General features: G+C 31.7%; 1 protein-coding gene across 2 annotated transcripts in view; it reads right to left on the bottom strand.

Moving 5' to 3' along the window:
* LOC130893239 (alpha-actinin, sarcomeric) overlaps nt 1-8,745 on the bottom strand; it is a 43,979-nt gene extending 35,234 nt beyond the window's left edge. The window contains exon 1 of one of the 2 annotated variants that reach the window (XM_057799167.1): nt 8,438-8,745. In XM_057799167.1, the coding sequence (XP_057655150.1) occupies nt 8,438-8,554 (117 nt within the window). In that variant the 5' untranslated portion in view covers nt 8,555-8,745. The remainder of the gene's footprint in view (nt 1-8,437) is intronic. The other variant, XM_057799166.1, reaches the window with a different exon arrangement.
* Nucleotides 8,746-16,813: the final 8,068 nt, after the last annotated feature.

Raw genomic sequence — 16,813 nt, 5'->3', positions numbered from 1 at the left:
CAAAATGTTTTTTGCGTATAACTCTGTAATGATGCATTTTATCGGAAAAAGTTTAAAAACAAAAATGAAGCTTATAAAAAAACAAAGAAATTAAGCTATATTTTAAGATCTGAATGTTCTACCTAGAGAAAGTTATAGATACTTGAATAACTTTTGTTTTACGTAATTGAGCATTTAACCTGAAATAACCGGAAAAGGGTACATTTTTCAACAAAAAGTCATAGAATACTTTTTAAAGAGCTTAAAAAGACCTTTCAAATGACTACTGATAAAAGTCGTTTCGACTGGAATTTCAGTGAGATATAATGTAAAATAGTTAAAGCTAGAAAAAAAATTGCACTAAAACTAATGCTAATTCATTGAAAATCAAAATTAAACTTATTCCTTGTACCAAATAATTTATTTCGATGTTATTTACGACATCTGAAAGTTTGGCTAATTAAAAATGCATAATTTTGAAAAAAATGAGCATTAAATAATACACTTTTTTGTTTTTTTAAAAAAATTTTTGCTCATTTTTTCTCTCTATAAATATGAGAGATACAAAAACGAATAAACAGTCAAATTGAAGCATTTTTTATGACGATTATTTTCCTTTCTTTAGTTTTTTTGTAGCAAAAAAATTGACGGAGTTATAACTAAATTAATCTGTCATTATAGTGCGAGGATTGCTTATCCACAGCCCTTTGACCCTTTATTAATAAAATATGGAGGGTCTCGAGCCCTTCTAATGGGCTTGTAGCCCTGAAATATACCTTCAAAATGGTTTTTTGTAGGATTTGATAGCTTCAAAATTAATGGAGTTACATAAAAAATAAGAATTTGAAATTTTTTTGAGAATTATAAGATATGAAAAAGTTTCAAATTTTGGCGCACGGATTTTTTTTTTGTTGCCTGTAGGTACATTTGAGAGTACCAAGAGAAGGTATACATATAATCTTGGTAAAGGGGTGGTTCTTAAGGGTTCTCAGGGTGTAGAGAATAAAAATCACTTGGAAAATACACTTGAATACCGAAAGAATTCAAAACCAAAACATTAACAGTCATTAAAAATTTTTTTTTCATTTTTGATCAAAGGGGTGGTTCTTAAGGGTTGACAGGGTATAGAAAATTAAAAATCTAAAAGTCGGCAGTCATTAGATTTATTTTTATTCCATTCTCTGTAAAGGAGTAGTTTTTAAGGGTTGAATAATAAAAATTAATAACCAATTAAATTTTATTGAAATGCTATGAATTTTTCGCAGTAAAAATGAAATTGCAACGTTTTAAATCGTTAAAAGAAGAGTAGTTTTTAAAGATTTTTAAGGGTTGATACTTCAAAATATATAAATTTTCTATTATAAAATATGTTAGGATATTTATACTGCATAAACGAAAAACATTTGAATTGAAAAAAAGTAGGAAAAACTATAATGTTAGTATTATTCGATAAGGGGTGGTTTTCATCCCGTAAAAACAATTTGCACAACAAATTTTTAGGAAAATCGGAGCTGCATTAAAGAATTCGGAGGTTAGACACCATTTTGTGCTTGAATGCCTGCACTAATTATTTAGAAGAGGATTGAATAAATTTGTCTGAAACGCTGACAGACCAGCGAAGGCACCAAAACTGGTGGTTGCTTATCATGTGTCAAGTTTATTCAGTTACGAGAGCCGTTTTTGCGTATATTTCGTGTATGAAAGAAAAATAAAGAAGACATCGAAAGGAACTATGTCGTATGGTGGAAGATCAGTGATGATGAGATGGTAAATGTTTGAAAGCTCGCATTCACAGGCTAAAATCTGCATGATATTCGTTAAAAATGAGCTGGCCAGTACGATCACCCATAGAACACGTCTGGAACTACCTTGAAAACAAAAGTTCATAAGTTAATGTTAATTGGGGTTGGTGGAAATTTATAGATCACATAATCAAAAAGCAGACCCTTTATCTCGATCACAAACTGTTGAAGTGAAGCAACCCGGTTCCATTGTATTTCTTTGGTGTTTATACTTAATTAGGATTCCAACTTAATTGCACAGTCTTTAGAAAAAGTTTGTATCTACTAACTCTTACAATTTCTCAGTTAATATTTAATGTTTGGTTTGTTACATTATAGTTTACGGTTTCATAAAAACTTCGGTGCTTTCGAAACGTTTACCAAGTATCTGTAAAAGTGATGGTTTTATTCCATGGTAAAATATTTATTTATTTCATGGTCAGTGACGTTTCTTAATTATATTCATGTAATTAAAACACTTTTGATATAAACATTGAGAAATTATCCACACGATTTATTATTAAGCACTAAATTTTGTTCTGAATAATTTTATGGTACTTGAATTTATGCTGAATAATGGAAATGAATTAATTTTCCATCATTCCATGCTATTATCTTCCGATTAATATAAAATACATTATAATCGTTTTGTTATAAGCGGCAAATTAATACAAATTATTGAAAATTTTGAAAAATCAGAATGTCCCATAAGGGTTCTTCATATTTCGATATTGACTGGATAACAAATCTGACGCTGATGTTGAATCAATTCGATGCCCCTCTAGGCTATTGCAGATTCAAATAAACACATTTTTTTTATTTAATCATTCAATAATTGTGACTACATTTTACAAATAATATTATGAACTTCTGCCTTTAGCAGCTCAAAATACAGTTAGCTTGACGAAACCTGCTAAACTTCGATGTTTCCACTGGGCACAGCATAGTAATGGATCCATGGACTCATCCATTATTATTAATTTGTCTATATTGAATTCTAGGTCGACTGCAATTGTCTTTTCCAGTTCGATCATGTACATGTATGGTACCCATGGTGCAGATATGTTTTCCATGATCAATTCGGCAGTGAATGTATCATGGACCACGTGGTTGTGGGTGCAACAGATGCATGTTCATCTGTATGCGAGTCTGTATGCAAAAAATTTCGAAATTTTCTTAAAAATAGAAAAATCGATCACTATCTATGACTTAGAAACCTTGATGTCTTTAGAAACTGTCTTACGAAAATTAATTAGATTATTTATTTACGTTAAATTTAGATCAGGCATATTTTTATCAATTATCACTTAACTACATATACATCTTCAGCTTCAGATTATTTACCAGCTATTTCTGCTTATCCGTAGCTAATAATTTCTAGTTTCTCATTCTCGTGCTTCTCGAAATAATCCTTCTATTTCATCACGCGTCCACTCTACCATTATTTTTATTCCTGCTTCCGATCCAGTCATCTTCTTCTCTATCTTTTATTTTCTTTATCGCATTATCTTCCTTTAAAACTTCTTCTATTTCTTTATTTGTTCCTCTATATGCTTACTTTTTCCTTTGTATTCTCAGTGTCATTTCGGACTCTTTTCATGTCATTCTCATCTATGCAGGATAAATGATGATGGATCTTTTTGTTGTTTTGTTTATTTCAAGTTTTGTTATTGTTTTTAGTTCCTCATTTTTCTCGAAACAATCCTCCTATTTCATCATGCGTCCACTCTACCATTATTTTTATTGTTGCTTCTGATCCAGCCATCTTCAGAATAAACGTTTTGTTTTAAAGTTCCAAAAACGTTGGCCTCAGCTTCAACACTACAAAAACTCTCTCAACGTCCTTTGCGTATCTGGCCAAAGCATAAAATTTCCTCTAGGATGCTTTTTCTTTTTGAAGTGCATTCATCTAGACTTGCCACTCTTGTCCATATAAATATTTTGGTAGATTTCCAGAAGGACAAATGTGTGCTAGAGATGACAATCATACCAACACTTTGGAATTGAACTCCCGTCAAAAGTAAAAGTAAAATATGACTCATTGTCACTGAGACTTCTGAGTTTGGATTTTTGTTCCATTTGTCGCTTCTCAGAATATTTAGATTCCGATTTTCTTCTATAGAATCTTACTTACATATTTCTCATCGATTTTGATTATTCTGCTAAATTTTCACAAACTGACTTCTAGTTTTCCGTGAGTCGCTTCAACAAAAGCTTCTCTCTTCTTTTTTTTGGTACTTTATTCGCTTTTCCGACTGATTCTAACTCTCTTTCAATCGAAATACTTGTGATTGTTGTGATTAACCGTAGAAGATTTCTTCAGATCTTGATTTTGTTTCTTAAACTTGGCAATAATTTCGTTGAAACTAAACTCCCAACAAATCCGTAATGTTTATACTTGAGACATTTTACGACTGGCAAATTACGAGACGCATTCAATAACATCAAAACCTATTTCACCTGCTAAGCTGTCTGAAAATAAACGGATTCTTTGTACCCACACCCTTATTTCATATTTTTATTTGTTTCTCTATATGTATACTGTTTGTATTTTGTATTCTCAATATCATTTCGGACTCTTTCTTTGTCATTCTCATTTATACGTCTATTATTTGCTGCTATAACCATATTGACTGCCTCTAATGTCTTATTATCTTCTTTTTATTGATATTTTTGGTTGCATAAGATACCCAAATAATGTTGTTTATTAGTTTTATTAACTTGGGTGGGATTCTCATACATTTCAGAGCTTTCCTCATTTCTTTTCCACTGTACCGTTCCCCGTATGATTATTTAAAACAAATATTAAAGTTATGAAAAATATATTTTCCCAGAATTGTTGTCAATCTACAGTTATACTAATATACATTTCACGTTAAAATCCTAACAGTTATCTCGCAAGAATAATCTGATGCTGGTGATAATAAAAAAAAGTGTTTCATTACATTCCAGAAGCATATATCGGGGTCAAGTGCAAAAATAGCCGCTGCGGTATTTTCGTATTAAAATGGTCCATTTAATAATTTTTTATTAGGTCAATGTTTCTATCAAAGCTACGCTAGTCTTGCTTGACTACAAATAAACAAGTTTCTTATTATTTCAACTGAAATTAGATAGGTACTGTTCGTTCTAAAAATACAGTCAGAAACTTATTGTAGATGCACATTAAACAAATAGTATTGAAAATATGATAAAAAGCTCGCCGTTATCATAACAAATAACTGTAACGTTGGTAAAATTCATAGTGAACACACTGTTTGCATTACCACTACACCAACACACACTGCCTGACGCGCGTTTCGATAAACAAGTTATCGTCTTCAGAGACTGAAGGACTGAGTTTCTGGAAACTGATCTTAGCGCAAAACAGGAGAAACTTGGTCATCTTTTATTGATTTTAAATAATATGGGAAGGAGTGCAATTGGACGATAATTCGATGCTTGATTTTTATCTCCTCCTTTATGCAGAGGTATAATTATAGCCGTCTTAAGGCAAGTGTTATTTTGAAATAAGTCTACGGGCATAACGAAGAAACTTTTCTTTATATTTGATCGCCCCTCGTATATATATGAACAGTATCAGAACCTTTTTCTTTGGTTACCTCACCAATACATTGAATAAAAAAATCGTACGAGAAATACTATATTTAAAAATTGACTTAGCAGAATTTAATTAATCAAACTCACAACGATGTAAATAAATAATTTTAAAATGAATATTTGTCATAAAAACCGTTCTCCCGTAGTCTGGAAACACCCAGTAGTCGATCTATAAAAAAATAACCTCGTCTGTGTGTAGACAAAACATTAGAAATAACCACAAATATTCAAATGAATAAATACAGTACAGTCCAGATACTGGGATGTTTACACATCGACATACAATTATTTAGTGAAACCATTTTTGGTCAGGGCGTTCAGAAATTCGACGCCTCATGTTTTATATCTCTCTCGTACCCACTGAGATTTTATTGAACATTCGCGCAGCTGCCGTTTCTATAAAATAAACATGTGCAACTCGACTCGCTCAAATAATAACAACGTTGCCAAATGTCACGGCGAAGTCCAGGAAATTTTTCTTTAAAAACATAATTTTTTATATAATAAATTTATATATTCTTTGTTGTCTGATTAGGAAACTTATTATGCTGATTTTTCTATTTTTTTCTTCTTCAATATTTTTAATTATAAAATTGAATTGTTTAAATACCTAAATATGCTTTAAAAGTTTGTAGAAACCATGTGATTGACATTAATATTTAAAAAAAAACTTATTAACTTGCTTGCCGTGGCTTTATTTTCCAATTTTTCAAAATTATTTTGGTAAACCATAAGGAGATATTGAAAAAGAACCAGCGCATCTTCGAGAAAAACAAAATTTTAAAATCTAAGGTGAATCATATTTTGAATTAAACAGAATCCATCAGTCTATGAGCGATAAGAACCCAAATTAAAGCAGCTTACGATATAGAAAATTGCTAAAATTAAGTAATAAGTAAATTAAACTCATTTGGAAAAAACAATCCAGCAAATAACAAGTTGAAACAATTTGAGGTTATGTATGTACATCTAATTACAATAAGACACACTAAAATTGTTGTTTTCGTAACAAAATATTAATGGTTATGAATTTGTTTATCAGAAATTTCCTCATTTTGTTGACGTATCTTATTATTCCTAACATGGATGACCATATCAGTAGGCAACTGCATGTTCATTGTTAACAAGTCTCCGGACGTCGAAGCCCATAGTTTAGATAGTGTTCTTTCTTTCAAGTTACCCATTTTTTCGTTCTTAAGTCTTCTTTTTATATGTTTGTTGCAAAATTTTCTTTGTCCTGTATTCCACTTTGATATTTTAATATGTTCATTCCTTATTCTGTCGTGGAGAATTTTGAAATATCTAACCAATATTTATTTTGTGGGTTTTCTCAGAGTCATTCAAATATAACTGAAAGTTATTTCCTGTACGGACTGTTTGTTCTGTGGTTTTAGTTATTATTCTTGTAATGGATTATTATACAGCTGGTCCTTCTCCAACTTCCAGTTGTTCCTTATGTCTCTTTGATCGTCATTGTATCTAGAACTACTCCGTGGTGTTTTTTTTTGCTTAGTACACATTCTGGGGTTATTGTCCCACGCCCAGACCACTGAGCTTTTCGGATGGTTCCAGCCCTACGAAACAAGGGTCCACCGGATTCCAATCGAAGAAGATTCTTCTGGCGGAGTAGATGTCGTGCAATTGGTAGGTTTGGTCAGGAAGCCAGAAAGGCGGAATAACATAGATACGTAACCTAATCGATTCTACGGCTGGTCTGATTCACTTCGAACAAGAACCTTCTCGAATTGAGCTCGTTAAAAGTCAGACATTATCCTTGGAAGACCTCAGACACCAGATGACTCTTTAGTTAGAATGGAGGCAAGAGCAAGTGACCTTGCTCATCGCCCCAAGAGGTTTGCACTCATTTTGGAACGATGAAGAGGGTCATCTCCTATTGCCGAGTCCTTCCTGAAGACGACGACGACATTATCAATTAATTCAGTTATTTGAACCTAACATTAATTCTTTTTAATACTTTTTACTGTTTACAAAACGTTATATAGCCCTTCACGTTAGTGCTGTTTAGGACACATTAAAAATTTTCAAAGAAATGTAACATCACAATCTCCAATTGAATTGGTTAGACCTCGAAATCAAGTTTAATTATTAATGCTTACGAAAGATTTCAATAGGAAATTAGTACTTCAGTCAAATTGATCTTAATAGTTTCATTATTAACAATTAAAAATAACTTTTAATCATCGAACAAGTTTTACTTTTTATTGTTTGGTCAATAACCTCAATTCAGAAAGTATTATACGTTTGTTGCAGTTTGAAATTTGAAACTATGATATAACGCTAACTATGCAACTATAAACAAATATCAATGACTGCTCTATTTTATTTAGAAACTACTCATAATTTAAAACACGTTCAATTAGAATATGATGTAACAAAAAAATAACCATTAGATATATTGTTTCAATTGAATTTTATGACGAAATAAATTTTAAAATTATACCCACATCAAACTATTCATGTTCTATTATTAATTTCAAGTTTCACCTACCGTTTCCATTTCACGAATTCCTAAAACAAGTTTACTTGTCTTTTGAATTGGTTAGACGTGACAACGCCGCCGATTAAAAATATCAATCAAACAACAAATTATTGAAAAATGTTTTTAATTACTTATTCAATAGATAAGATAACCGTAAGTGAGTTCAATATAATATTTACTTAGTTTTGATAGACGTAAAAAACAATCAGATGAGTCAAATATTTTTACGATAAACCCAAACAAGTTTATTTATAATTATCGTATTATATCAAAAAAAATCTACACTAAATTTCATAAACGTTCACATTATGAAACACATTTTAAAAAGAATCTTGCCAAGTCGATCCAAAAATAGTTTTTACGATATAATGTTACACTACATTCAAGGTTTCAAGTATAATAGATACAAAAACATAAAACGGCATTTAAAGAGAATAACAGGGTTGTTGTCTAACTGTATTTCCCGTATGGATGGTAATTTTGAGGTTATAATTTGCGACACTCGTTTCGTTTACAACTTGATCAATAAATTTCTTTCTATACATGTATCGTTAAATGTCATAGTTAGGTTAAATACCTTTTTCTGTTGTTTTTCCCAAGCTGGATCGAGAAGACCTTCTCTTTCCCATTCTTCTTCTTGTTCCATGTAGCCATCATAGGATTGATCGACGTTATTATAACCGTCGGTAATCATCTTTGCGAAAGATGTACAAAATGTTTACTATGCTAAGAGATTCGTTTGTTAAAAATTCGTTCGACAGATGTAAAAACCGTCGTGCATTAAGCACACGACCTCACGCGCACTCTTCCCCACTTTGGCCCGAGCCCGACTGTACCTGTACGTGAAGTATTCTCTCTAACCAGAAGGTTTCAAACTCACAACGCCAAGCGGTGTTGCCACTTTAGAAAGTAAAAATTAAAATAAAACCGATAATATACGATAAATGTTCATCATAATTCCATAAACTGTTAATGTAGGTAGCTACTGAATATGTAAAAGAGAGACCCAACACCTGTCATCAGTTAGTACACAAAAAATCAACTCAAGTCGCACGCTCGCGCTCCAAAGTCTGTAGTGAAAAATCTGTAGCTTCCATTCTGATTCTAGCCTCTCAAAGCAAAGTCTTATGAAGTTTTATAATGAGTGGTCTATGTTGTTATTGAATTATTTTTTTGGCATCAAATATCAAACGAAAAGGGTTATATGTAACTGTAAAGAAGCTTAAATTCGTCAAAATAATAATTTATTTGAAATTAACCCATCGATGTTATCCCATTCTTCAGTAAGCGCTGTTTTGTGTTCCGATTTCTGAGCTGGTTCAAGATTTCTATCCTTAACTTTTCTCCTCCCATAAATTTTTAATAGGATTTAAATCCGGGCTACACGCTGGCCAATCCATAGCGACATTTTCGACTATTTCCTTTAAATACCGCAATACGGAACCTGCAGTAAGTGGACGAGCATTGTCCTGAATTAAGATGAAGTTTTAATTAATTTAATTAATTAATCCCATCGCTTCACCGCCACTTTCAATAGTGACCTACTTGGTTTTTGCTTCCATTAAAATGCCCTCTTCCACAAGCAACACGGCGCAAATCTTTCTCCAGGTCTTCTGTATCTTCTGTTGCTACCATGCAGGCAAAATTTGCTTTCGTCTGAGAAGAAAACGGAGCTCCATTGTTCTCGAGTAAATCGTAGACGGGCTGGGGTTGATTTGTGGCCAGTAGTTGGTCTTTTTGGCTCAAGGTTAGCTGCCTTAAAACTTCCTCTGACTGTCCATCCACTCACAGTCACTCCTAGCGTTTCTTTGAGCTCTTGTTGGACTTGAACACCAGTCAGGGCTTCATTTCTCAGCGGACTATTGACAATGAATCGGATGTACAATTTTTTTTTCCAGAACCGCGACTTCGATTAAAGTTACTAGTCTCTTGGTAACGATGGTAAACTCTGGAAACAGTAGACTGACTCATGTTCAACGCATTGGCCTGGAACTTTTGTTTGTTTCTATTCATTGACCTTTGATGGTTAACTGATTATAGTAAATCATTTATAAGGGTCAATTACCCCTATTTAGCACTATTAACAAGCATTAAATGGGTGCTTACCGATCATAACATATTGTTGGACTTTGAAAGCAAGAAACATCACAATATTTAATTTTATTTTGAAGACAATACTATAAGTTTTTGGATTTTACTAAAAAAAATACAATTTCGTGTTCAGTTTTTGTGCCAGTGAATTGCGATTGCAGGGATCATGATGTAAAGACTACAAGGTGTGTTCTTCCCGAGGGCTCATTATCGACTCGTTCTGCGCATATCTTTGGGAGCAAATTTTCATTGGCGCAATAACACACCTTGTCATAAATATGTCTTGAACCGAATATAAATAAATGATAATTTGACATGCGAAATTATATTAATAATTTTTCGAACTATTACATTTAGAATCAAATTTTCAAATTTTCGGCTTAAACTTCCCGCTAAAACGCCGATTACATATATGGCGGAGCACTGACGTCAATACATAGTAAGCTTGTAAACAGTTAACGGCATTTTTAGTGTTTATTTGTATTTCTGGTATAAAATGTCATAAAACTTGTTGTAAGTAGCGTATAGTGTACTCATACTTTCTTTGAAATCACCTGTAAAAGTGCAAAGGGCAATAAAGGAAGGAATAAAATTATTCCAGATGCAGAGACTACAACAATTGGTGCGCAACGCCGTCTGTTTCTGTTGGAATGACAAAATGTTCAAATAATGAGAAACAACTGTTTGTGTTATGAATTTTTGAGACTATTCGATATAAATTTATTTTCCACAACTGTCAAATGCCCTATTTTCTAGAGATTAATTAACTTAACGTCATTAGTCTGCTCGGTTTATTGAAAAATAATAGAATTATCAAATTTCGATTTTTTTTAATAATTTGGTCATTGAAAATTATCTGAAACAATGCTGCTGGAGATTATATTTTCAAATTACATCGAGAAGAAATTCCTATATTAAATACCGTATAGTTTTTCATTAAACCGGGTATTTTTCGGTTGAATTGACAACGTTGATGGAAATCGCTGATGCTCGCTGCACGATGATAACTTGAACCCCGGTATGCCTAGTAACGGCCTGTATAAATGGGTAGCGGCAAATCTATTTTCAGTTTTTGTGTTGCGGTATCAAGAGAGTAGGATGCTTTGATATATACATGGAGGCGAAAAAATATACGCTAACATTTTTGTAGGAGTGAACAGTCATCGTATATTTTTGACTATGTTTTCATATTGTCTGAATTTTATTACAAAATACAAAGTTTCTGGACGTTTATTCGAATTATAATCGCTTTCCGAATATTAAATTATGATAAAATAACTAATTTAAATATGACATTTTGACAGTAATAAACAAACACCGATAAAAACGCCTGTTCCTTTGAAGCGTCTTCATCTAGTCACTATAATGTCTGCCCTGTCAGTTACGAGGTCTGGATATTAAATAACGAGACTGTTGGAGGTTTTCTTTGGTTTAGGAGTTCCGCCATTTTTTGCTTTACCGCTTCCATCGACTCAAATCGGGTCCCTTTCAAAGCAGTTCTCTTTCAAATCTTCAAACCCTCAAGGGAATCGGCGTTTACAGCTTGTGCAATCTCCGGATGCTCATTCGACGATCTGTACGAACAATTTGGTTGATTTTGGTCACTGGGAGCTGGTCATCTTCAGTACTACTGCACAAATGCTATGATAGTGACAGAAACGTGTTTTGGGACGTGCATAGACAAGATATTTAGATAACCAACGCACAAATCGAGCGCCCTCTAGGCGAGCAGTCTCGTTATTTAATAGCCAGACCTCGTATTTAAGTATTGTTGATAATTGATACTAAAACATTACAACATGAGTCGTTTTGGGGAAGTTTCCGCTCAATAAATAACAAAAAATATGGAAAATATGAATGGGGAAGATTATAAAGAATATGCAGTTAAATCAATTAGGAATTCAACTTCGAAGATTATTAATATTAATATTAAATTTCATTCTTTTGTCGACTTAACTTTTGAAGCAGCTCGTGATGCGAGAATTTATTATTCCAGAGAAAAGAAAAGTAAGTTCTATACAATTGAACAAGAAAGATATAGTAAAAATGGCAAAATTGCGGAATATAAACAACCCAGAGGGATTACAGAAACCGTTCTTTCATAAAGCTTCTTATGAATTAGCTTGGATGAGGGAGAAGCTGTAAACTAAAATTTACCATTTTGAAGAAGAAAAACATCAAGATGGAACTTCAACAAGAAGATTTGAATACAATATTTTCAATGACGACACAGGGTGGGTCGAAAAAATTGACAGACACCAAATGGATAACAAAAAATGAAATGGATGAAGGTATTTGTCTCGTTGCATTGTTAAAATTACTGTTACAAAAAAGAAATGAAAACGTAACATCTGAACGACTTTTTTTAACTCCAAATCCCTTTTGGAAAAACTAAAGGTTGGTACAAAAATGTTCCAATGGGTATTTATACGATTTCTACTTGGACCAAATATTCTGCAACTAAAATTGGACTCTACAATACAAATAATAAAATTACCAATCATTCGAACAGTGCTCGTACAGTTTCCCAGTTAGCCAAAGATAACGGGATACTCATCATCATCTTCTATCAAACCCTACCTCCAAATTGATCCTGAACATCACGAAGATTTTATTAGTTCCTTACGAGCTTCGAGTAGTACAGTGAACCAAGCAAATCACCCCGCAATTTTAAAGACCTTCATAGATTAGTTTGAAATTTTGACAGAAGCTCAAAAATGATGCAAATAACAAACCTGATTTGGTGCCAATGTACGCTTCAACCCCATGGGTGGATGCCACCCTTACTCGGGGGTGGAAATTTAAAAATAACACCGGGAATCGATAGAGAATTGAATTTTTTGAAGAAAATGTGGTATGAAGTTTTTTATTTAACTCAATAATTTCTGAGTTATTCGCGATTGAAAATTAAAAAAAAAAAACTACGTTTTTCAAATTTTTTTCACGAAAATTACGCATTTTCTGGAAAAAATTATTCTTATCAAAATTGAAGCTTATAAAAAAACAAAGAAATTAGTCAGTTGAATTAAATTGTAATAAACATTTTTAAAGTACTTTTTCAGACCTTTAAAATGAGCTTTTATAAAACGGTCTGAGAGTGAGAAAAATTTTGAAATCGGTACGTCAATCCAAACAATTTATAACAATTGTGTATTTAGTAAATAATTTAATTGTATCAATACATATGATAATTATTGTTGTTGCTTCTTTTTTAAGGATAAATTTCTTTTTAACTCGCAATTTTTCTATCAGTAATTTTGCTCGAAAAACCGACATTTTACAAAATCAATCGACCTTCGGACTCGAGATTTTCTTGTAAAATTACTGATTATAAAAATTATTTCGTTATAAAAAGCAATTTAACCGATAAAAAAAACTTCTACTGTTGAATAATTATTGAAAAATGATCAAAATTATATACAAAAAAATATTTGAAAGGGAGCTTCGTTTGGATGTTTGTGAATAGAGACCTTGTTCGTGTGGGTGAGAGATATTTTAAATTGTGGTTATTTTGGGGTTTGTTAACTCTTTACCGATTGTATGTCCGAGAAAATCACTTAATAGACATGAATATTTATACCCAATCTCAAATTAGTTATGGATTTTTATTTTCTTGGCCTCTTTTTTGTTATGCCTGAGTAACGAACGATAAACGAATAGAAATACTCACGTTAACATAGTATTACAACGAATAAACAGATGGTGGATATGACCATTTATCTAAAAATTTTTTTATTATCAATTTCACTTCAGACGAAGATGTTTTTTAAACTCTAGGTCATATTCAAATGTTTGAAAAAAAATTGATAAATAAACGACTACTTTCTCCCAATGTGTCGTGTCAAATTTTGAATGAATTTGTAATTCAGAATTTCTCTGCTTAGACAAGTTATTATACTAAAAAAATACGCAAAGTTTTAATGTTTTGGCTTACTGCCGAATGCAACGTTTAATTCGAGGTCCCAGAAGTACCTGGTACAACAAAAGAAACGAAAAAAATTTATAAAAAAATATATTTAACGCAAAATGCGGTAGTTTTGCGTGATTTCTTTGTCCAAGATAATTCAAGATAGTCAAGATATGAAAATTATCCCACGCGCATCCCAAAAAACCGCTGCCATGATATTGAGTGCAGATGGAACGGTCTTTGCCTTCTTTGGAGCCGGTTCTCCCTTTCCTTCCAGGTTTTTGATTATTTTTTTGTTTCGGATATGAAGTGATGGATCCAAATATTAGGCTTTATTTCTGTGAAACATTGCCAAACATTTCACGACGTAATTTTTGTTCTATTGTGATGAAACGCGGCACCCATCTTGCTCACAGCTTTCTCATGTCCAAATTTTTAATTATACCGCACAGTCAATGATCATCCAGTACCTCTCAGTGGATTTTTTCAACATTTCTCGAGTCATCACCTCATTTGGTCGACCACTGCAATTCTGGACTTCGTAGGACGTACTGCTACCAAATATTTTACTGCTGATAATGAAGAAACAGTTTCGCCCAAAGATTAATCTAGTTCAGCTCTTATATTGGTTGGGTTGAGGTCTTTCAAATAAAAGTATTGTATCACATAACGATGACCAATTTTTTTCATGTTTACAAAACCCAAAAACGTTCACTATTGATGGCTGTCACACAAATACCAAACAACGTGGCGTCTTCAAATTTCAAACATATGTTGTATAGACTGTGTACTTTCTAATAGTGGTATTTTTCAAGCAACTACCGCCATCTTTAGGTCAGATAAGATACTTCTAGGACCATCCTCGTACAATGAAAAAATGCATCGACTTGGTGCAATTGCGTTTCGACTGCAGCGTAAAATTTTAGATTAACGACCTATCAATGAACAGTTAATGTGCCAAAAGATCAAAAACCTTCCAAAATTGAAGCTGGTGTAGACAAAGTTGAATTGAAATAAGCCAAGAGAAACAATTTAAGCGGAAAAGTGCATCTAAATAGATTTATTTGACGCTTCGTTTGAAATATATTTTGATGCTAAAGTGGCGCTACCCTTATTGGACACATTTCGACTGATATTTTTTCATATACACAGATTTTACTGTTTATCTTTATCTACCATATGTTATAATAAATAAAACAAATCTTCGATTATTATGATACATACGGAAATCTGCTGAATTAAATTAAAAATAATAATAATAATTTTTTTTTCGGAATTCATATTAATAATTATATAAATATAAAAAGTGAATGCTTGAGTTACTTGTAGTGACACCTCTTATCCACTAGATACACGAAATAACGAACTTCTATTGAAAGGTATAGGAAACTTGTAAGTAAACTGTAATAGTTAGTCGATCATTTTTATTTCTTACGATAGATGGCAATACTAGCTTCTTATATTTTTCTAAAACTAGATTTATAATTGTTTAGTGTCGATTAAATCTAAGCTGAACATCAGCGAATTTTATTATGATACATACGGAAATCTGCTGCATTAAATTAAAAATAATAATAATAATTTTTTTTTCGGAATTCATATTAATAATTATATAAATATAAATAGTGAATGCTTGAGTTACTTGTAGTGACACCTCTTATCCACTAGATACACGAAATAACGAACTTCTATTGAAAGGTATAGGAAACTTGTAAGTAAACTGTAATAGTTAGTCGATCATTTTTATTTCTTACGATAGATGGCAATACTAGCTTCTTATATTTTTCTAAAACTAGATTTATAATTGTTTAGTGTCGATTAAATCTAAGCTGAACATCAGCGAATTTTATTATGATACATACGGAAATCTGCTGCATTAAATTAAAAATAATAATAATAATTTTTTTTTCGGAATTCATATTAATAATTATATAAATATAAATAGTGAATGCTTGAGTTACTTGTAGTGACACCTCTTATCCACTAGATACACGAAATAACGAACTTCTATTGAAAGGTATAGGAAACTTGTAAGTAAACTATAATAGTTAGTCGATCATTTTTATTTCTTACGATAGATGGCAATACTAGCTTCTTATATGTTTCTAAAACTAGATTTATAATTGTTTAGTGTCGATTAAATCTAAGCTGAACATCAGCGAATTTTATTATGATACATAAGGAAATCTGCTGCATTAAATTAAAAATAATAATAATAATTTTTTTTTCGGAATTCATATTAATAATTATATAAATATAAATAGTGAATGCTTGAGTTACTTGTAGTGACACCTCTTATCCACTAGATACACGAAATAACGAACTTCTATTGAAAGGTATAGGAAACTTGTAAGTAAACTGTAATAGTTAGTCGATCATTTTTATTTCTTACGATAGATGGCAATACTAGCTTCTTATATGTTTCTAAAACTAGATTTATAATTGTTTAGTGTCGATTAAATCTAAGCTGAACATCAGCGAATTTTATTATGATACATACGGAAATCTGCTGCATTAAATTAAAAATAATAATAATAATTTTTTTTTCGGAATTCATATAAATAATTATATAAATATAAATAGTGAATGCTTGAGTTACTTGTAGTGACACCTCTTATCCACTAGATACACGAAATAACGAACTTCTATTGAAAGGTATAGGAAACTTGTAAGTAAACTGTAATAGTTAGTCGATCATTTTTGTTTCTTACGATAGATGGCAATACTAGCTTCTTATATGTTTCTAAAACTAGATTTATAATTGTTTAGTGTCGATTAAATCTAAGCTGAACATCAGCGAATTTCATTATGATACATAAGGAAATCTGCTGCATTAAATTAAAAATAATAATAATAATTTTTTTTTCGGAATTCATATTAATAATTATATAAATATAAATAGTGAATGCTTGAGTTACTTGTAGTGACACCTCTTATCGACTAGATACACGAAAT

Source organism: Diorhabda carinulata, chromosome 4, assembly GCF_026250575.1.
Source record: "Diorhabda carinulata isolate Delta chromosome 4, icDioCari1.1, whole genome shotgun sequence".
Classification (NCBI taxonomy): Eukaryota; Metazoa; Arthropoda; class Insecta; order Coleoptera; family Chrysomelidae; genus Diorhabda; species Diorhabda carinulata.
Note: the sequence above shows the minus strand (reverse complement) of the source record. Positions and strands in the feature narration are given on the sequence as shown.